This window comes from Emys orbicularis, chromosome 13, assembly GCF_028017835.1.
Source record: "Emys orbicularis isolate rEmyOrb1 chromosome 13, rEmyOrb1.hap1, whole genome shotgun sequence".
Classification (NCBI taxonomy): Eukaryota; Metazoa; Chordata; order Testudines; family Emydidae; genus Emys; species Emys orbicularis.
This window is the reverse complement of record NC_088695.1, coordinates 27,971,534-27,995,151: the sequence shown is the minus strand read 5'-3', so window position 1 is coordinate 27,995,151 and position 23,618 is coordinate 27,971,534. Positions and strand designations below refer to the sequence as shown.

General features: G+C 44.1%; 1 protein-coding gene across 1 annotated transcript in view; it reads right to left on the bottom strand.

Moving 5' to 3' along the window:
- Positions 1 to 23,618, bottom strand: part of NTN1 (netrin 1) — a 204,720-nt gene that overhangs the window by 72,476 nt on the left and 108,626 nt on the right. The window contains 2 exon segments of the mRNA XM_065415859.1: positions 4,370 to 4,423; positions 8,079 to 8,228. Of these exon segments, the coding sequence (XP_065271931.1) occupies positions 4,370 to 4,423; positions 8,079 to 8,228 (204 nt within the window).

The window sequence follows — 23,618 nt, the reverse complement described above, 5'->3', positions numbered from 1 at the left end:
TCCTCGGCTACAGAATGTCCATATTCATCGGCATGGCCTTTGAGACACGCACCAGTGTTTTGGTTTGACATTGATCACACTGCAGTGTATTGGGAAGTGCTTGTGAGAGGGCCCCGAGGCATAACATAAAAAACACAGTGTTCCCTGGCCTCGAGACAACATGCTCGTTCCATCTGCGAGTCACCCCACGATAACCAGACCCTGTGAGCATCAAATTTAATATTCCATCTGCCTTGCTCTGACCGGGTCTGAGCCAGACCTTATGCTCAAATTTACCATTGTCTGATGGAGCCGACTCGGTGTTACTACAAACTGCAGCCTGAGGAATCTCCTAATGGACTTGCTGTCAAACCCCCACTGGCATACTGTCAGGATTATCCCCTTCGCTTCCCGTTGACGTACACTTATGTACTCCTCTTAATCTGAGACCTTTTGGGGTCCCCCAGACTAAGAATGGGTTATTGTACATTCCCACACATTTCAAGAACAGCCAAGATGTCCCTCAGCACCTTAATGATATGTATCGCATCCCAAAGGAGTCTTAATTTACAGCACCAGCAAGGGCTTTGGGTTTAGCTCCTTTGGCAATTTGCTTTTCTGTCAAGGGAGAGCAATGGGACAAAATTTCCCTTAGCATTCCAACCAGATTGTCACAAGCATATTTCCAGATTAGCCCTTTAGATCCTGTTCGCCCTGGCACCTGTCACTGCTGTCACTCATTCGCATTCCATGGAAATCATTAGAGGTTTTGGATACACCTGATATTGTGCATTCAGCAGCAAAGCAGTTGTGCTGCCCATGGAAGTTCCTTATGCATTTGGTAGCTTTGGCTGGTGTGTTTTGCCTTGGGATGTATCATTCATTTAGTAGCAGCCCAGCAAGCCTGCTCCACCTATATGCACCTGCAATGATTAGCAGCTCAGCAGGTGTGCTCTGCCCAGTTTTACCTGGATCACTCAACAACACAAGCAGATGCACTCTGCCTGGATGCGTCTAGATGGTTTGGCAGCTATCAGACAGCTGACGCCTTTTAATCTTTACATTTCAACAGATTAAAAATTGTACAACATTTCAAAGGTCCTAGAAAGGGTCATTTTCCTCCAGTATTTCATAGCACACTACTGGGGGCGAAGGGATAATCAGATGCTTTTCGTCTGGACAGCTAAACAAATAAACGACATGGTACATCTTATTCATCTCCTCTCCATTTGTGATGCTCACTTTCTTACCAGTGCTGAATCGGAGGATGGTTATCTGTGATCAGTCCCAAGTTGCTTTCTTTCTCTAAATATAGATTGTCTGAAACCACTGCCACAGTTATCGGTTAAACTTCAAAAACACATTACAAAGAGATATGCCAATGTAAAATACAGCTCTTATCCTTATTCTCAATCCAGTCCATTTTGTCACTGTCAGAAACCTTGGTAAGGCCACGGGAGTTAATTTTTTGCAATATCACCCATTGGTACATGTTTTCCCATAAACTGGTGGCATAGGGTCATTGTTTGGTCATTTACTTATGTCAAGCATTTCTTAACTCTATAGCCTAGTATGGCTAAGCTAAAATCTTACAGGCCTCAGCCTATAGGCCTTGTGTTTCAGTCCTACTTACTTATATACCAAAAACCTAATTATCTCTTCTAACTACTGATCCACCTTATACTTCTATAATCCTATAATGTGTGGTCACTACCCTTGGACTTTGTGTGCTCCTAGAGACTCTACATCTGAAACAAGTCGTAGAGGTGACTTTCACTCTGCTGAGCTTGAAACTGTAGCCCCCAGAGCTGAAACCACGATGGTGTAATACCCCAGTACAAAATTTGCTTTAAATAAAATAAAAGGCTACACATGCATTTCCACTGAGAATAACCAGGTCCCTAGGAAGGAACTATTACCTCTCTTCAGTATCAGTGAGAGGCTTTAGTCAGGGAAGCATGTTTAGTACTGGGGACTTTGCACAAGAATGGGGTGTTTGCAAACTGGAAGAAACTCATAACAAAGTAGCAAAGACAATGAAAAGCTTAGAAAACAAACTTCTGGAGGAACTCTAAGAGTCTGAGAAGATAATTGCTCAGAGGTTCACCATGACAGCCTAAGGACGAAAGGGAGCAATAGTTCTTCCCAGTGAAAGATGATAAGACAAGAGAAAACAAGCTGGAGCTGTAACAAGGAAGGTTTAGATTCGTGGTTGTGAAATGTGTAACAAAGACCCAAACATCCAGCATTTTCAACTTTCAATTCTGCACAACTGCCTCTGTTGCTAATCCTTACCACTGCTTTATTTATTGTTGAAACACCTGAATCTCCTGTCATCACATATACGAATTTGCTAACCTTAAAAGACAACAGCTAACAAACTGACCTAAAGTCAATGCAAGCTCTCAATACCAAACTCAGGTTAAGGGGCATACAGTTTGGGAGGAGTTTGGTTTTGCACGGATTCATACTTCGTACCTGGGCCATGGAGACTGCAGTTCAGTGAACAGTCTTCATGAGGCACAGATGAGAGTTATAGACTCCAGGCCCTCAAATATTTCTTGCCCTGAGCAACAGATTTCCCCTCTTTAATCCGGGCCACCAATCAACCCGACAAGACAAGTTGAAATGCAGGGTTGCTGCTGCTGCTGTGACTGAGTGACACAGGAGGAAGAGAGCAAAGGCTTAAACGCCAGTGCTAAAGAAAACATTGAGAGGCCTTCAACTTTCCATGACACTGCAAACTAAAGCCTTCACCCTTTCGCTTTCCAGGTGTCCCTGTCGTGGAAAGGGTTACTAAGTATGGAGCAATGTGTCTGGCCTGAAAATTCACCGGGTGAAAAGTCCTGCCACCGAACAGTGTGAGGGACTCCGAGTTCAAGTCAAGGTGACATCCATCACTTTTAGTACAAAATCCCTAATTTATGAATCCTCCTATACTGCTGGGACAAAAGTAAACAACCTCTGCTCCCGAAGTCCCACACAGAGACAGTTCTGTTCAAATACTGCAGGAATCTACAAGCCTTTGGACATCATCAGTTACCATGTCCACTTTCCTGGGGGCCTCTTGCTTGCATTGTAATTGCCTGTTGAGACATGTTAGGCCTCCAGGAAACTATATATAAATCTCTGGCAAATCACTTTGTGACACGGGAGCCGGGGTGAGGGGTAGGCATTCTTCTATGACATACGCTGGTATTAATCAGGAGTAACTCCATTGTAGTCAGTGGGATTGCACTGGTGTAAAGCTGGTGTGAGTGAGAGGAGAATCAGCTCTGGGGTCTTCAGCACCGACATCTGCACAGTATAAGAGTATTTGTTTCTCGTGCAAGGAGGAGGAGCGTGGATGGGAAAATAAGAGGGTTCGCATGTCATGAGGTGCCTGGGCTTTCTCAGAAAGACTCGGGTTTATCCTGGATCTGGGACATTGTACTGAGGCTGTCAATCTGGACATTATAACAAATCCACAGCCACCTAAATATTCCATGGTTATCCCACGGCCCCTTGGAACTCCATTGCAACAGAGGGGCTACAAACCAGATGATCCTGCTTTAAAGCTCAGACTCCTACTGTGATTATCCTCCTGCCCTTACTAGTGTTGGGCGTAAGGCAGTGCAGGACAGTGGTGCAAGTGCATGCACATCTATCCACGCCCTCCCGCCCAGGCCACCACATTGCACTGAATCTCTGTCCCAAACCTAGCCCAGCTGGTCTTTGACGATGGAGGGAACCCCTCCCCTACACGCCCTGGCTCAATCAGCTGTAAGGAGGGAACGTGCCATCCTGGCTTGCCCATGCGTTTGGGGCAAGCAAAAGACAATCACTTTTGCCCTGCTGATGAAGAACAATTGAGCTGGGCACTGTGGTGCCATGGAGCCGTTTTTAGCCTCAGTGTCACTACACAAGAGAAGATTTGTAACCATGCAGGTGAAGCTTGGCTTCTAGTCCTCATCTCAGTCTGGCCATGGTGTTTCAGTTCCAGGCCCACTCTGGGCAACCCCAGACTAGAAGGTCATATACACAGGCAAATACATACAAACCCAGTCAATGCAGTCAGAATGTGCCTCTTCTGAAAAGTCTCCCTGCGTTTCTATCTGTGCAGCCACATGATGCAGGGTCCCGGAAGCGCCCACCTGCACAGGCATTTTGGAGCTTCTCTCTGCGAGCACGTCTTGGGCTTTAATTGGTATTACCTATACTGAGATAAACTAACAGAACCAAGGGGGTACTTGTGGAGCGATAACCTCCTATTTCCCCTGCCTTCCTCCCCAAAATGGCTTTCACTCTTGCTTGTCTATCCAGGAAGCCTCCCTCCTCTGCACTGAAAAGGTATTTTCCATCAGTGCACCCATCAGTGGAGTGGATTAAAAAAGAAAGGAAAATAACATACCTGCGGGTTCTTCTGTGCTGCTGGCCGCAGTGGTGGGTGGAGCAACAGGAATCTCTGTGCAGGAGAACGAGACACAGGAAGGGAAGAGAAAGGATTAAAAAAAAAAAGGGGGGGGGGTGGGCATTATTTCAAGTTCCAGATAAGATTGGGCTATGCACACATCCCACTTGCTTTTACTAACTCCATCTGCATGGGAGTTGCTTGCACAATCTTACATGTGTCACAGTGAGAAAGCAAAGGGTTACACTCGAGAGCCAATGGTGCTCTTGCGGGATACAGAACCTGCCCCAGGTTGGCAATTGCTTGTGTTGCCCAGATGGGTGTAATATAGGACTTAGGAGTTCATCTGTTTATTTTTTTTAATAAATAAGAAAAAATGCTTAATTCAAGATATGGCCTGGGGCTAAAGCAGCCAGTTTTAACTGTATTCTAGGCTATGTCAAACAAACGGAAAGAGAGAATGATGCTAATGTTTGCTTCTTCTGCTTAGTTGTTGTGTGGATGCATGTTTCAGGAAGTGATCTTTGCAAATCATTTATTTCCAGTGCAGTAGGCTATGCCATGTGTCATGTATGAACCCTATTGTATCTCCTTGGTGGGACAGACATTTTATCTCACACCTCGAAGGAAATACAAATACCTCTATTGCTAATGAAATGTTCCCTGCTTTAATTTCCTAGTCACAGGATTTTATGTATTTTGATACACATTTGAAGCCCAATAATGCCCTGGATCTGCATGCCCAACTCTAACTGAATACAGCGATGTCAATAGGATGGAGTGCAGGGTATGATCCTAAGTGCAGTGAGATCTATTCTTCCCTCAGTGCACATGGAATGAAAACTTTTGCATATTTAAAGAAAAGTGCTGGGATTTCTGTTCATATGTGAAAATCTCAGTAAGAGAATAGAATATGAGTCAAAATCCTCCATGTGAATCTGAGAGCAGAATTTAGCCTGAGGAAAATAGCATACGTACTAAGGCTTGAAATCTCTCTCTTCATAACTTGTGTGGCTCCCTCTGAAATCAGTATAAACCATACAAATGTATGTGTGTCATATATTTGGCCATAAGTGTATTCCTGTTCGTTACATGGGCTGTGAATTTTATGAAAGATGGAAGTCTACTGGATTTTGAATGCGGAAAATATAGGCAATGGTAAATCAGAGAGTTAAATCAGAAAGTTAAAGACAGATGGAGGAACCTGTTCTAGACAAACTTTACCTGCTCCCTCCCTGTGTCATGAGAAAGATGCTTAGTACAAAAACCATTGCTCTGCATTAAAAATATCTATTATGCTGGTTGACATTTTCTAAGGATGAAACTGCTATTGCTTGAAAAAAATCAGAGATCATTGTGAGCAGAATTTATAAAGGTTTTAACACTTTTGGCTGCATATATTTGGCATATGTATATTTCATTATATATCGGACCTGCAAAATTCTAGTTGTCCTCTTGCCCTGGGGCAAGTAATTTTTACTGATGGGCAAGTAAAATATTCTTTTCTCCCCATGATCATCATTGTAAAGAATGCTCACTGGTTCGTAAATTGTCGTGACAATGTATACATATAGGAACAGGATTTGTAACCAGTCCTCAGTTCTGAAATTATTCAAAATGTACCCCCAAAATGTGTGGGTTCCTTAAAACAATATTTTACAATGAAAAGAATTAAAACCCAGTAATAACGAAAAAAATCTCCTGGGGAACTAATCAGGGAAGTGCTTAAAAGCCTTCAGACACCATCACTTTTTCTGTCAAAGGCAGAGCAGAGTGCCTGCATGTTCTTTAAAATGCCAGCAATATGCAAAGCCAGACATCCAGCCACTAGAGAGCACCTTAGCATTCTAGTAGGCTGATACTCCAGCCACCTGACTGTCTCGCAGGCTGATTCCATGAGTTGGCATGAACATGCTCCTCATTGTGCTCACTTTGATCACATTGAAATTCTGTGTCTGTCTTTATTTAGTTTTAGTGCAATGCAACCCAGGGGAGGTGATGCAAGGAGCAACTTACCCTCTGATTTACCATGGCTGTTAGGGACGGTAGTGATAAACCTTTGCACATATCCATTGCAAAGCACAGTGGGGTGTCAAGATTATGGCATCTTGGGAAACAAGCATCTGCTTTTGGCTCCTGCTGTCCCATTGCAACATGGGGAAAAATGAATCTCAAATGACCAAAACCCACCATGGAATGCATGCTTGATTCAGTAATAAAAGTGGAGAAGGAGTATCTCTCCATACTATGGGCTGGTCTACACTGGGGGGGGGAAATCGATCCAAGATACGCAACTTTTAGCTGAAGTCGAAGCATCTTGGATCGAATTACCTGGGGTCCAGACGGCGCGGGATCGACAGCCGCGGCTCCCCCGTCGACTGCGCTACCGCCGCTCGCTCTGGTGGAGTTCCGGAGTCGACGGTGAGCGCGTTCGGGGATCGATATATCGTGTCTTAACGAGACGCGATATATCGATCCCAGATAAATCGACTGCTACCCGCCGATAAGGCGGGTAGTGAAGACATACCCTTAGAAACAGTCATCATCTCAGGCAGGCCTTGGGAATGGACAATGCTGAAATAGACCCATGGTCTCTGATAAAGACTTGATTCTTTCAACCTTCATCTTCCTTTTTGTCTTAACACCAGGAAGTTAGCATAGGCAAGGAAGGCTGCTGTCTACTGCCCCTCCTGCTTTCTGAGACTACCGTGGTTTTATTGTTTTGTTTTGATTTGAACGGTTAGAATTTTGTCATTTGGTTTCTTTAACACAAGTAGAGAAAGAGACTGAAACAACCATATACACACACGGACGGACAGAGTTATCCAACAACAGCAAAGACAACAGGCAGCACAGCGAATGGTTCAATTGAAGAGATTAGGGGTTAGCATTCGACTGAGACATAGAACACACTATGGCTGGCTGTGCAAATGTGGATCTCCCTAAGGTTGGTTCATAAGGGGGTATAAAAGGGGGGGAACTGGCGTTTTACAAAGGGAAGAAACTTTGGAGGTTGCAGCCTGGTGCTTGTTGCTGTTGTTTTTAAAGTGTATTTTAAATCGGAAGATTAATAAAAACTTTAAAAGAAATAAAAAAGTCAAATGTTCCACATTTCTGGCTGGATCATGTGAGTGTACAGTCCCATTTAACAGTCTGGGTGTGCGTGCTTGTAGAGTGCTCAGCTGCTTTCGATATGCTTTCAGGATGACAGCAACTGTTAATAATGAACCCTGGCAATCTGCTGGTTTCAGTTGAAGGACCTTGACAATACAAGGCAAGGAAAGAAAAACATCATAGCAATTTGCCATAGGAACCAGGATTGTGGTGGCATCTCAAAGGAAATAAACACTCAGGACACCCTTTGCATTAAAGAAGTGTTTGCAAAGCAAAAAATCAAGCCCTTTTTTAAAGTACCCAGCTGTTTGACTAAGTGGGTTTTAAATTGCACTCACATAAACTAACCAGTGTGGCAAATGAGATGCATGTAATCTGTGCATATATCTACGGCATATTTGCACACAGTACATGCAATCTGTCCAACTAGGAGTTCACAAATGTGTTTTCAATTAAACACTGGAAATTGAACATATAAAAACTGGTGTTAGTAACCATTTGACCCATTCGGGTCTCAGTGGCTGAGTTGCTGTTTTTTTTTTTTAAAAGGTTAATTCCACTATGCTACAGACTTCAAAAAGAGTGGTCCACGTACTTATGCAAGGGGCAATGGGAGATCGGCTTTGCTGGTAGCCTTTGGCACATCGATTGCACGTGATGCCAGTCACACCATCTTTACAGGGACATTGACCTGTGGTTTGATTACAGGTTTTGCCAGCTGCACCCACGGGATGGCAATCGCATGCTGTGGGGGGAACACACAACAAAAGGGTCAGAGGTGGGGGAGGGGAAAAATGTACAATGTCATCTAGCAACAATATCAAAGAGCGCCACCTATGGTATGAGACAGTATTATACTAGAGCTGCAGGACTAGGTAGAAGTAGCAGTGATTGCCACAAGGTTTCCACAGCTATCCGTCCAATCTAACGCTACGGCATGTCTGTAGCCAGCAATCCCGTCAACCTGAAACGAAGGTGGCAATTTATAGAGGTGGATTTAAACAGTCACTATGCAAGTCAGAAACCATGACAAGGGGATGAACAAGCCCACAATCCAATTGCTGAGGACATGGCTCAGGCCAAACACGTTTTGAAGGCAAAACACGCACCTAGTTATGTCAAACCAAGTGGATAGTGTTTAGTGGAGGCTTTATCTGCCTCCAGATTATGTAGATCTGAGCAGCCGAGGTAGCACGGGGTCTTTTAGAGCATTGCTGTGATGACATCCACCCTGTGATGTTGCAATTGATTAATTCCAGGAGTTTTTGGGTTGGGAGTGTTGGTCCCATGGCTGGGAGTGCCAGGAGAGGGAGAGGCAGATAAACATGGTGATTCAGGAAACCCACAGTGCCAGCTGGTCACGGCAAAGTCACACAACACATGCTATTGGCCAGTTCATTAAGAGAGGAGAACAAATTCAGGGAGGAGTTTCACACCTGCTGGTTGTAAGGGATTTTAGCTGGAAACCATTCGATTTCAGACAGGCTCTGAATTCATTTCACCTCATGTAAAAACCTACTTTTCTTACTTTCCCTTTCACCCTTTCCCTGCTGAGCAGTGTCCCCTGCAGCTGGTACTGTGGGCGCAGGAAGAAAATGCCCTTGTCTTTTTTTCCCCAGCCTGGGGTACCCGCTTGCTGGCATGTCCTACTCTTCCATTTCAGGTGGATGGAGGTTTGAGTGCAGATGTGAAGGGCGTGAAAGGAGATGCAAAATCTGCACTTGAAATGACACTACGTTAATTTCCCACAATGTCACTTACTGTGCAGCTGTTTGTAAAAAGCATCAGGGACTGTAACCATCACAGTGCTTCATGAATACAGGCGCAGAGGCTCATTAATGTCCCTGTTTTTCATATGCTACACACTTAGGGCCAGATTGTGGCCTGCCCCACCGAGATAGGCAGCGATGAGAAAGATGCGAGGAGCCCTCCTTCCCTCCTCTAGCATTCTCCTGCAGAGTCCAGTCACAATCCCCCTAAGCAGCGCAGACCCTGCTCCCTCTGAGTGTCCCCATTGGTGCTAGCGTCTAGAGGGTTTGGGTGAGGGCAAGGCAACGGCTGGCTGGCCGGCCCTGCTGCCTATGCCCAAAGGCCAGCAGAGCTGAATGGGCATGGGAAGGGGAGTGTGTGGTACAGCTGAATTCCACACAAGGACTCCAGCCTGTTAGCATCAGTTTGAGCATGTAACTCCCACTGGTGCTAATCATGGACTCTTGAGAGGGCCCAGCCAGTAGGTCCTCTTGTGCATCCCCGTTTCCCATTGTGGCAATCTGGATTCCTTCACCCCATCAAGGGGAGACCAGGTCTCTCTGGGACACACTGTGCTCTGATCTGCGCTATGGCCCCCCTTTTGTACAGCCAGTGACCATCCCGTGCATGCAAGCTTCGCACCACGGAACCTCGTGATTCCCACCAGTTTGTCCCGATGCCACTCGACTCACTGAATACATTGCCAAGGCCCCATTTTCTGGGCTTTGTTTGTGCATATTCACTGCAACAACACCTCTGAGACATCTAGACTGTTATCCAGACGTCCCTCCCCATACACATACATGCCGGTCATCTCTTAACCACACGTTACATAGTCAACGCCTCAGCTTTAGTGGCGTCAGTCCCTCCATCCCGCTACATGTTGTTGTTCCTCTCTTACCCCTGCTCTGTTTGGCAGGCTTGCCTGGGATGAGGTACAGAATGGAGCACAGTGTCCCAGAGGAAGGGCTCACACCCTAGTGCATAGAGGGGTCCTGTCCCCCAGAATCCTCCGACAGTGGCAGCCTGGAAATGCTCCCAGCTGCCATGGCAAGTAGAAGGCGGTGGCCACAGACCCCTCACCCCTACACTGGCACCGGAACTGCCCCAGCCTGTCCTGACACCATCAAGGCAAATCTTCTCTGAACTGCCCCTCTCAATTTTAGTAACACGTTGGGGAGACATTTGGGCCCAAAGTTGGGGGGGGGGAGAAGAGTGGGGCACAAAGCTGACTTTATAGACCTTAATTCCTGCTGCCCTCCCACTCTCCTCACAAGATCCCCCTGCCCCTCCCCCAGCACCCTCCCCTCAAATTCCCTCTTGCCCCCCTCTGGCTTCTTTTTTCTTGCTCAAATTCCCCATGCCCTAGCTCTCCTCTGACTTCCCCTCCTCTATCTGGCTCTCTCCTTCCCCCTCAAATTCCTTCCTTTCCCTGCCATCAAACTCCCCCTCCACCACACTCTCTGGCTTCCATATTCTGCCCTGGAGTCTCTCTCCCCCTCTCTAGTTTCCTCCTTCCCCTCCCCCCAGCCTCTTTCTCCCCTCCCCCATCTTTCCCCTTGAAGTTCTGGGAGGGGCAAGTGGGCAGCCTGCAGAAGGGCAGCTGCCTTGTCTCTTCCTCTGCTGCCCAGCTGCGGGCAGAGCCAACAGCCAGAAACTGCTGAGCTGCTCTTCAGCTGTCAAGGGGCGGTTCAGGTTGGAGGGGGGAGTGCAGCAAGATGCACCATTGTCCTCCCTTCCCCCCCCCCGCCCAATGCCTTCTCCCCACTTCCACGTCTACATGGCTGAGAGTTTGGGGGGGGGGGAGAACAGGTGTCCCCCTCTACTTGAAATTTAGGATGGATGAAAATGCCCCTTCCACCTTCCCTCTATTCATGTCCCTGCTCACTTGAAGGACTTGTGGCAGCGTGAGGCAGAGGAGAAAATCTCTCAGGGAGGCAGCTGGGAGGATGGGTAACCTTCCACCCTCCCACTGGCCTCTCGCAGAGCTGGTTGGGAAAAGAGGGAGGGAAGAGAGTTTCCTGCAGAAAATTGACAGAAATTGAAATTTTAACCAAAAAATTTAAAACTGCGAGTTTTTTTCCCCCTGATTTGGGGTGGATTTTTAACTTAAAGTCAACATTTTTTACAGAAAGCAGGCACTTTTGGTGAAACATTTAGTTTGATCAAACCCCAATTTTCCATCAAAAGACAGTTTTGATGGAAAATTTTTGACAGTCCAGACTTAAGATCAAAAGAGACTGTCTCCTCTGGGGAGGGAGCAGTGTGAGGAGGGTTATCAGGAACAAGCTAATCAGAAATCAGGGAAGGGTTAGTAGCAATAAGGTATAGTTTAAAACTGTAAAAGGTTATAAAGGAAAACAATACAAAGGGAATTGGGGAAGGGTTGAAAGAAATACAGAGTAAGGAAAGGGTTAAAGATCAAAGACTAGCCAACAGGGCAGGGTTCAGAACAAAGAGTAGCTAGGCAAGGGTTAAATGCAATAAGGCAAATCAGGCAAGGGTTCTGAGTGGAAGACAAAACGCCTTGTGATGCATGCTGCCTCTCTTCCCCTTTGGGCCCATGTATTGTTCATATAGGGCAGGAGCCCTGCAAGCCCTCCATCCTATGAGTAATCCTTATCCACAGGAATGCCTCCATTGATTGCAATAGGACGGCTTCAGTGAATAAAGATTGCTCATCATGAGTAAGACTCTCAGAATCAGGCCTCAAGGGTAGGGACCTTACAGGAGAGGGGTCTGTCTGTAAAGGCAGGACTTTGTGGGCACCATATAAATAAATAGCAATGCCACCTCCCTCTCCCATGATGGGATACTTTTGCGTATCCTGTCCAAATCTGCTTTTGTCATTTTTACAGCCATATCACATAGTAAATTCATTAGCAAGATAAGGTGCGTGAGGTAAGGTTGTCTCTCTTTCTAACAGAAGTTGGTCCAACAAAAGATATTACCTCACCCATCTTCTCTCTAAAATCCTGGGACCAGCACAGCTACAACAACACTGCATATAATCAACTCATGTCTAACTGGTTGTCTACTCTCACCCCTAGGTCTCCTTCAGCATTAATTATACTTTGCTCTTATAAGCACTTTACAAAGGAAGATCAGTAGAATTACCTTCATTTTGGACGTGAGCACAACACAGGCACAGACAGAGGCAGGGATTTGCCCAAGGTCTCACAGAAGGTCAGTGAGCCTGGAATGGAACCCTGGACTCCTTATGGGCCCTATCAAGTGGCCCCACTGAGTCTCTTCAGCATGGGATCTCAGAGGGGAGAGGAGATTGCTCAATCCAGGATCTGAGAATATGCAGAGTTGTGCAAAGATGTTAATAACTAAGCAGAAAACTAGGTTTCTGGAGGGGTGTGAATCTTTCACTAAACTTAGGCAAAGTTGAAGAGTGACTCTGGGACCTGAGTTCCAAGTGGGCCCATGCTGACAGGTGGAAACCATATAAAACTCTGGGGTTTTTATACTGATCTAGATCAGACAAAGCTTGGTCAGTCTTCACTGCAGAGGATGTTGAGGAAATGCTTATCCCAGTCTACTTTCTGAAGGTAATAAAGTCAGGACACTGTCAGAGGCTTTGGTATCAAAAAACAAGATGTTGAAACAAACTGATAATTTAAACAGTAACAAGTCATCAGGACTGGATGGCGTATGTCCAAGCAGCAGAAGGAATTTAAGAATGAAGTGGCTGAGCTACTAAATAAAAGATGCAATCTCTCATTAAAATCTGATATGGTGGAGGACATGAGAGTACCTGATGCTATCCATATCTTTCAAAAACTCAGCAGAAGTTATGCTGGAAACTCCAGAACGGTTGGTCTAACTTCTGTACTGGTAAACTGCTTAAAACAACTGTTAAAAATAGAATTGTGTGACACCAAGATGAGCATCACATGACAGGGACAAACCAGAGTGGCTTTGATAAAGGAGAACCATACCCCTCCAATCTATTTGAATTCCTTGAGGGAGTCAACAAAATAGTGGGAAAAGGAGAACTAGTCAATATTATTTATTTGGGATTTCAAACCGTCTTTGACAAAGTCCCTCACAAGAGTCTGCTGTTGTTATTATTAATTACCTACTAAGGACACCAAAGAGTCATTGAGTGAGGAATAAAGTTCTGTGATAGTTTAGAAACTGGCTAAGAGACAGAAAACAGTAGGAATGCATGGTCACTTTTCAACATGGAAAGAAATGAGGTGCTTCAGTCTACAAGGTCTTGTGGTGCTTGTATTGTATTTATTAGTGAGCTGGGTGAGAAGGGAGATTGCAAAGTTTGCAGATGACTCAAATTTATTTTGCTCAGTTAAGACTAGAGATGACTGTGAAGAACCTCCAAGAGGCCTAATCACCAAGCTAGGTGAATGGGCAACATAATGGCAGATGAAACTCAATGCGAAAGCAAATGCATTATTGGGAAGAACACAGTGAACTACTCACACATACTGAAGGGTTCTAAATTAAGCATAACCACACAGGGAAAAGATCTAGGAGTCACTGAGGACTGTTCAGTGAAAAACATCTGGCTGATGCATAGTGGAGGTCAGAAAAGCAAACAAAATATTAGGTAGTATTACAAAAGGGACAGTGAATAACAATGAATATAATATCATATAAATCAATGGAACGTCCTACCTGGAACACTGTGTTCATCTCAAAAAAGCAGGAATAGAGGCAGCCAAGCAAATCAATAAAAGGCACAGAAAGGTTTCCACACAAGGAGAGATTGAAAAGATTAGGATTGTTTAGTGAGAAGATGAATAAAACACTATTGAGGAATGCCAAATAATATACAGAACATGGAAGGTCAATCAAAATCCAAGAATAAGGGGGCATTCAATGAAATTAAAAGGCAACATATTTTAAATGATAAAACAAAATGCTTCTTTTGCGCTGCACATAATTAACTTGTGAAACTCACTGCTACAAGACATTATGGCAAAGGCCCAACAGCAGGATTAGATTAAGAACATCTGCAGTTTCACTAGCTAGGATTAAAATATATACTTGGGACATACAAACCTCCTGTTTCAGGACACAAGCCAACTACTAATTGCCTGGAGATTGGAAGAAATTTCCCCCATGGGCATGGGTTATTGCAAAATTGTCTGTTGTGAGGTTTTATATCTTCCTCTGATCCAACACTGGCCACTGCTATAGACATGATTCTGTATTTAGACAGACCACTGGTCTGACTGAGTATAGGCACTGTTTTGTTTTTATGCTTCAGCTGAGATTAGAATGGAGTTTTCAGGCTTTCGAATAAAAAACTCAAAGCAAAACTCAGGGCTGTGAATGAGAGAGTGAGAAAGAAAGAGAGCTACTCCCTTGAAAAGTTTTAGAACTTGTTAGGATCTGTCTGGCTTGTGACAGGTCACCAAGCAGCCATTACAAAAATGCAAATATTTTTCCATCCCTGAATTTTTGTCACAGGTATTCTCAGCCGCTAATCTCCAAACGCATGTGTGTTGAAAGATAACAGGAGGACAAATTTCCAGGATTATCTCTTGTCAAGTGTGACATTTTTGAGAAGGTATCCAGTTCACCCAGGGGTGGGAGACTGAAAGGACTTCACATTTTTTTGAGAATTTGCATCTTCCTGCTTTAAAGGAACTTGTTTCTTTGCAATGTGCTGAGAACAATACAAAGCCCAGTTCATTGGATAAAAGACAACTTAATTTCCTGGTAAGTGTTTGGATTTCTTCATGTTGCACCATATCTGCAATGATAACATCATAGCTTTCAGACCTTCCAGTTTCAGAGGTAAAACCCAGGGTTTCGAGTGACGTGTTCTGTGCTTTGTGGTGAGCAGTAAAATGTTAATATAAATACTGAACTAAGCCCAGAGAAATATCTATTCCTTTGCAGTGGTTAGTGAGTAAGGACCCAATTCAGGAAAGTATCCTCTCTCAGGAAACCACTTAAGCATATGCTTAACTTTACATATGTGCTTAAGTGCCGCTGAAGTCAATTTTTCTAAATGTTTGTTGTGGGAAATTTTGACTTTGTTCTGATTCAGAATCAAAACAAATTTTGAATTGTCAGACTATCCCATGGAACAGAAAGTCTGGTTTCTCATGAGCTTTATCTCGAATGACAGAAGAATTATTGAGTCCAATCCATCTGGTATATCATATTTAGTAACTCACATACCAGTAAAGCCTGATTCTACTAAATTCACCTGGCTTGGGACTGAAGGTCCATGAAACCACTGAGATCTGCATGATTTCCCCCAAAAGCCATAATAAGGCAGATGTTCATCTGAAACTTGACCCCAGCCTCAAAATTCAGCCACCCATTTTCCAGAAGATTCTGAACCTTGGCAAATGATTTGGTGAATTGCTTTTGGCTTTTAGGTTTGCAGTAAAATCCCAGAACAGGAAAGTGTCACATTGTTTGGAGATTCAGAGACATTTCACCCACATCAGACATCCACAGTTTCACTTTGAACATTAGACACACCCAAGATGGTGCAAAGAGATATGATCTATAATACCCTAGCTGGACTCTTGCACCGCCAGGTTGATTCACACTTAGGGAAAGCAGACAACCCTCCCTTAGGGTTTCCAGCAAAGGCAGATTATGTTGTGGAGAGAATTCCATGGAAGCTGGCTGCTCATGGGAATGCACCAATCCGTCACATCCCTTGGCAACCCTGGCCACATCCCTCCCCAACCAGATCTGTTCACTGGGAGGTGACGCTGCAGCAGAAGTCATAGCAGCTTCAGCGTGTTGACTCTGAACACTAATGATGACTATTTAACTACCAACATTGTTAGCTAATTTACTGCTGATCATTTTAGCAGAAGCATTCAGCTACATTACCCCTGCAAATGAATATCTATTTCCTTGAGTTTAGTGCAGTATCGCCTGGGCTCCTCTTTGCATCCCTTAGGAGATCCCGAGGTTTCTGGCCAACAGAAATACTAACTCACTTCCTTATCAGGTAAAATCAAATAGCTCCTTTCCACTTCAAAGCGTACCTGCTACTGTGCTGTGTATCAATGCCCTAATTTCCTGTTTATGGAACTAGAGCTCAGGGCAGCATCGTTAGTGGCCTTATATTTCTCACCTCACAACTCAGTCCTTCTACTGGGCATCTTCTCTGTGACGTGCCACCAGGCAGGTTCCACAAAGCCCCCATGGATCAAGAAGTTTGATTAATTGAGAATAAGGTTTTGAACAACTATAATAAATCGTGTCTTTGGTCACTCATGTTTGGGCTGGCTTTGGAGATGCAAACAATGGGACGATTATTAGGGAGCTTGCAAACAAAGCCCATGCCCAACTGCCTACAAGCGATGATCATCATATTAAAGTCCCCACCCCCAACAACCTGGCAGCAATGATCTCCGTATTACTGACATTTTCAGTAATGAAAAGCTGAAAAAAAATCATTTTGTGCTGCTCTCTACGGCCTGCTCCACAGTTAAAAATTAGATCGACCTAACTACATCACCTAGGCTAGGTCTACACTACCCGCCTGAATCGGCGGGTAGAAATCGATCTCTCGGGGATCGAATTATCGCATCTCGTCGGGACGCGACAATCGATCCCCAAATCGACGCTCTTACTCCACCAGCGGAGGTGGGAGTAAGCGCCGTCGACGGGGAGCCGCGGAGGTCGATTTTGCCGCCGTCCTCACAGCGGGGTAAGTCGGCTCCGATACGTCGAATTCAGCTACGCTGTTCGCGTAGCTGAATTTGCGTATCTTAAATCGACCCCCCCCTGTAGTGAAGACCTGCCCTCGGGCTGGTGAAAAATTTTGCGCCCTGTGTGACATAGTTAGGTTGACCGAACCCCTGGTGTAGATATGGCTAGGTCAACGGAAGAATTTTTCCATCAACCCAGCTACCACCTCTCGGAGACATGGATTACCTAAATAGATGGAAAAAACCCCTTCCGTCGATCTACGGAGCTTGTCTAGATTACTGCTAAAGTCGATGTAACTTACGTCGCTCAGGGGTGTGAAAATACCGCCCCCCCAAGCGACGTAAGTTACACCGACTTAAAGCAGTGTCTACAGCGCACTATGTCAGTGGAAGACGCTCTCCTGCCAACATAGCTTCGGCCTCTCGTTGAGGTGGAATAGTTATAGTGCGTCTTCACCACATGTGCTACACTGTTGCAGCTGTATTGATGCAGTGCGGTAATGAAGACAAGGCCTGTCTTGGTACAGTGGCACAGCTGCAGCAACTTACCTGTACTGCTGTAGTGTAGACATGACCGAAGTGCTTGCATTCTGTTGCTGCTATTATACAGCTGTTACATACACAGCACTTCACTCTCCTTGGCGTATCGATCAAAGTGTACTTGCTAAGCACAGAGGATGAGAAAACTCTGGCAAAAGCACAGGGCAGACTGTGGAGAGCAGGGAGCTCCTGCAATACTGGAGAGAAAGGGAAGCAGGCCTGCAGAAATGTTCCGATCGGACTGACTACTTCAGTCATTTCTAGAGCTTGTTGGGAATTTTCTGACAAAACATTTTTCATGAGAAAATGATGGATTGTTGAAACCGAAACAGTTCACGGACAAGGGTCAGTTTGGACCAATTTTTCAGCTCACAAACATTTTGGCAATAGTTTCAAACTTCTCAAAACATTTTGTTTCAACAAATGCACAACAAAAATTCTGGTTTTCTAGTTTGAAGTTTAAACTAATTATAGTAAAAAAAAAATTAATGGTCAAAAATCAAAATGATGAAAGGTTTCAATTGGCCTGAACCATTTTTGTTTGTTTGCAAATATTTTTGAGGATTTCAACTTTTCATCCTGATTTGGGACAGGAATTTTTTTTTCATTTCTCAGTGTTTCATGGGACAGGAAAACCATTTTTCGCCTAGCTCTACTTTTTCATTCTTCTTTCCCTTTTTCCTAGATATGCATAAAGTGCCAGGTTTTCAAAAGTGACTAATGATTTGGGGTACCCAACTTGAAACCTGAGGGGCAACTGATTTTCAGAGGCAGGTACTCAGCACTTTGGGAAAATCTGGTCTCTTTTATGGTGTTTCAAGTTGGTCCTCCAATATGTCTACACCTACATCACTAGTCATTTCTGAAAATCTGGGCCAGAACATGCCGTTACGTTACAAAATGAAATGTTGTTCTTGATGAAAGAATTAAATATAAAGGCCACAATTTTCAAACCTGGGTGCCGGAAGTTTGGCTCCTAAATCTATTTTTAAGCAGCAAATTAAGAATGGCCTGAGTTTCTGAAGTGCCAAAACCCCACAATGCCTATTGCAGTCTGTTGGATCTGCATGTGACAAGCATGCTTAAAATAAATAAATAAATAAATAAATAAGGTCACTTTTATTTAGAAGCCTAAATACAGATTGGGAGCCCAACTTAAAATATATTTAAATACATATTTTAATTATATATTGTGACAAAGTTCCTCCTCTACTTTGGTGGGTCCTGTGCTTATTGGCAGGTTTGCTTGCCTCAGAGATTCACCAGGTGGGTCAGGAAACAGAGACCTTCCCCTCTGGTAGAAGCCACCGTCCAGGTCAATTCCTCCTGTGTCCAATCAGGAGTTGGGAGGTTTGGGGGGAACCCAGGCCCACCCTCTACTCTGGGTTCCAGCCCAGGGCCCTGTGGACTGCAGCTGTCTAGAGTGCCTCCTGGTACAGCTGCGCAACAGCTACAACTCCCTGGGCTACTTCCCCATGGCCTCCTCCCTTCTTTATCCTCACCACAGGACCTTTCTCCTGGTGTCTGATAATGCTTATACTCCTCAGTCCTCCAGCAATATGCCTTCTCACTCTCAGCTCCTCACATGCACACTACAAACTGAAGTGAGGTCCTTTTTAACTCACGTGCCCTGATTAGCCAGCTTGTCCTAATTGATTCTAGCAGTTTCTTCTTAATTGGCTCCAGGTGTCCTAATTAGCCTGCCTGCCTTAGTTGGTTCCAGCAAGTTCCTGCTTGTTCTGGAACTGCCCCTGTTACCTTACCCAGGGAAAAGGGATCTACTTAATCTGCGACTAATATATCTGCCTTCTAACACTCTCCTGTAGCCATCTGGCCTGACCCTGTCACAATATTTAAAATAGATTTCCCTTCATTTTCATGATTATGGGGGAGATTTTTGAAGGTGCTCAGGGGAATGAGGAGCACAAGGCCCATATAAAGTCAGAGATGTGTGCTCCTAGAGCCCTTAGGCAACATTGAAAATCTCTTCTTACATATATAGGATGAAAGGCTGGTCCTACTGAAGTCAATTGCAAATCTCTCATTGACTGCAGTGGGGCCAGGATTTCCCCCAAAGTTTCCAGTGCAGTCCTTGTTCCTTTTGGAGGTGCTCTGGATGCAGAATATTAGTTTTATGTTAGCGCTGTAATTGTTAGGTCCGGGTTTCTCAATCCTGGCTACCCATCCCTGGTCCTTCATTCCCCCCCAAAATGTCAGGGCTAGCAGCAAAGTAAAGGGTATTTCTAGTCAGCGCAAAGCAGCTTCCTCTGGATTTCTTCTCCACCATGGCTGTGGTCATGTGACTGTTGTTGTGCATCCTGCTGCTTTTATTTTGTTGAATGAAACAAGCTCATTCCTGAAAGCCAAATGCCGATGCTATTACAGAGAGAGCATCTGTGGAAGAGCAGCCTCTCGGCGTTCCAGCAGGCAGGACACTCAAACACATGTGCCTTGCTGCTAGGCTGAGATATGATCAAAAAGCAGGGGGTCTGGGAATACTTCTGATGTAACTGGGCACACTCTGACTTCGGAGATTTCACTAGGGAAGTCAACCGGACATGTCGGAGCAACATTCTGGGAACTGCACCGGAGGTCAGACATTGTTCCAGTGAGATACCGTCTTGTTTATGTCCAGATGTCTTCTCAGCCTTTTTGAAGGGATGTCAAAGGCCCCATCTTATTCCTGGTCCTCCCCTTCCCCTAAGCTCTATCTGTTTTAAATTTGACACCAGGAATGTAAGACAGTCTCAGAAATTTCTGAATGTTCAAGAGAAGATGTCCCAGAAGAAAGGGAGGTGTTGCTGAAGAACACTGTGGAAAGACGGTTTTATATATGGCATGGTCTTCTGAAGCAATACCTTGGTTTAGAAATTAACTCATCACCTTGTACTCCCTCTCCCCCATAAAGAAATAAAACCTCATAGCTCCAGACATGCACAGGGTGAAATCTGACAAAGCCAGAGTTCCAGAAAGAGCCACCTCTGAAGAGTTTCTGAAGAGTTAAAAGGGTTGAAAGAAAATAAAATTATACCAGGATGGAGGCTGGGGAGGAGCAATATGTGAAATCACTGGTTCCCTGGAGCCTTAAGCCATCTGCAGCTGAAGTGATTTCTGGCATTGATGTGACCTCACTGTGATGTTATTAGCAGGTGTATCACCCAAGCATGGACATGCTTTTGTGTGTGTGTGTGTGTGTGTGTAATGAATTACTGGGCCAACTGGGGAGGATCTGGCGTTTAAGGTTCTGCAGCAGCAGGGAACCGGTGCAAGAGGCAGATGCCTTCAGTCTTCAGTGTGCGTGGCAAAGAACATCACCCAGCTCATGTTCCTTCAAGGGGAGATGGCTTTTGCAAAGCCCTGGTCTCTGCCATTCCGCTCGCCCTATATGCATGGTGTTTTCTGAACGTACTGGCTCCAATTCAGAATAGCATTTAACTATGTTGTCCTGAACTGAGGTCAGGGAGAGAAGGAAGTCAGAGAGGAGCAGGAACTGAGAACAAGCACTGACACAAGGACACCTACAGGGTAAGAGATAGGGAGGATTAGTGTTCAGTGAAGAAAGAAAATACTGAAAGCTTTAGCTAAACAAAGATTAAAAATACGAAATGATGTCATGCTGTCTATGGTTCCTAGCAATCCTGGGGAGCAGATCTCAAACACACACCTTTCAACATAGCCACGCACTTGAGTGGAGACGGTGGGTCGCTGTTGGTTGTGAAGAGAAAAGGGCCTCGTGTGGTTTCCAGTATTCGCTTTTGTTCCTTGCTAATGATACAGGTGGATTATATTTCATTAGAACGAGAACACATGCACCAAGGGGAGAACAAGATTGAGGTTTTCTCATGGGGTCCCATCTGGCTTGAAAGTATTAGAAACCTCTAGGTAACTGTGCCGAGCAATAGAAATACTTCACTGTAGCCCTGATTCAGCAAATCATCGCTATTCAGCATAGTACATAAGCATCTGCTTAACTTTAAGCAAGTGCTTAAGTCCCATTAAAGTAAATACACTTAAAGTTATGCATATTAAGTGCTGTATGAACAGGTATGGGCTTTAAGTGTTTTGCTGAATTGGAACCAATATCTCCTCAATTGGTTAAAAATCACTTTAAAGCGCAATCATACTTAGTACTTTCATCTGAGGCTCTCAAAGTGCTTTACTAAAGGGGCATAAAAATGATCATCCCCATTTTACAGACACGGAACCTAAGGTGAAGTGACCTGCCCGAGGCCAAATAGTTAGCCAGTGGCACAACCATCCCAAAGAGAGAGTTCATTTTACAATAGAACTTGCAGCAATGTTTTGGACAATGACTATATAAAATTTATAGGAGTTATATTGTTGTATAAGGAAACCTTCAATGTGATGGTCTGGCACTTCTGTAATTCAGCTCCTTCACCGAATTTGTTTTTCTGATGACAATGTTTATAAATAAAACGATGACCTAGTGGTAGATGTTTGTAACCCTATCAAAAACTAAATAACCTACTTGGTCACATGGATCTGGAATGCCCAGACATAGACACTGCAGTGATGAGGGTGGTATAAACATTTAGCTAGATTAGATAAAGTAAATGCATGCCCTGGAGAATCTCGTAGCTAGGCTTGGCAGAATCCAATTTTTTATTTTTGTATAATTTCAATGGATAATAGCAATGTTTATTTTGAAGCACTTTTAATTTTTTAATCTATTTAAGTTTTCACAGGTATGCAAAATTATGGGGGCAGATAATAATTATACAAGAACAATAGACGCTGAGATTCGAAAAGTTAAAGTTACAACACAAAGTGTCAATATCACATATCAAAATACGCAAAGTAAATATCCTTCAATCAAATGCTAATGAGTTCTCAAGTAGCATTTTTCTTACTTTGCCTATCTGTAAATTTTGATGATTATCGATGGGAATAGTTTTTGTTGGTTGGTATATGTATGGTTCAAATCAATGTTTACTGACATTTACTGATAATGATCTAATCCTTCCAAGCCTCGATGTAGAGCAACGCTAGGGAAGTTTTGGGTCAGTTGAATGTAGTAACAGGAGTTCTTGGGAATCCTCATCAGAAGTTGTCCTGAACAAGCACCAGATCCAAACTCATCCAAACACTGAGGACTGGGCTCATCTTTTGTCTTAATATCAGACTCAGATCCAGCTTCAAGAAGGAAGGGAAAGGAAAAAGGGGGAGCTTTTATAATGAAGGGTGACTCTTTTGGGCCCAATTCTGCTTCGGACACACAGGGTAACTCCCTCCAAAGGAAATGAGATCTCCAGGCATGCATCTAAGGGCAGAATGTGTCCCTCTTCCTCAACCTGCTGAGGCCAAAGCGTGGTGAAAGTTCTGACAATGAAAGGCATCAGAGCTAGAGCTGTGCAGGAAGCACAATTTCTTCAGCATATCTAAGTATTGCCTCTAGGTTCAGTTTCACGATGTAACATTTTGATGTCAGCGACTTGCAATCATAAAAGACAGATGACTAGCGATGGGTGATTTCTTGCCCAATTTTCCAGATGCAAAAAGACTGCAGGTGACACAGAATTATGGAGGTTAGTTAAGAATGGAGAAGACTGTGAGGAACTCCCGAGGGATCTAGCCAAGCTAGGTGAGTAGGCAGCATGCTATCTGATGGAATTCAATGTTGGTTGATGTTATGCACCTTTGAACGAATAATTTGAACCACCATACTTAGTTCTAAATTAATGTAACAACTCTGGGAAAAGACCTGGGCATCAGTGTGAACATCTACATGGAAACCTCTGCTCAGTGTGAAGCTGCGGTCCAAAAAGTAAACAAAATGTTTGGATGAATAAGGAATGGGATGGAGCATAATACAGAAATATTATGATGCCATTATATAAATCAATGGTTAGCTCTCACCTGGGGAACTCTGCTTTGTTCTGGTCACCCCATCTCAGAAAGAAAGCAGAAGGAAAAAAGGAGGCAATTAGAATGATGAGAGTCATAGAAAAAACTCAGATAACAATTGCAAAGACTTGGATTGTTTAATTTAAAGAGGAGATGAATAAGAGCGGACATAAGATATACAAAATACTTAATGGCACACAGAAGATAGGTCCAGCAATTCCATTCACCATTTCTCAAAGTACAAGAACAAGGGGACATTCCATGACATTAGAAGGCGGCAAATTAAAAATCGATAAAAGGAAATTCTTCATCGCACAGTA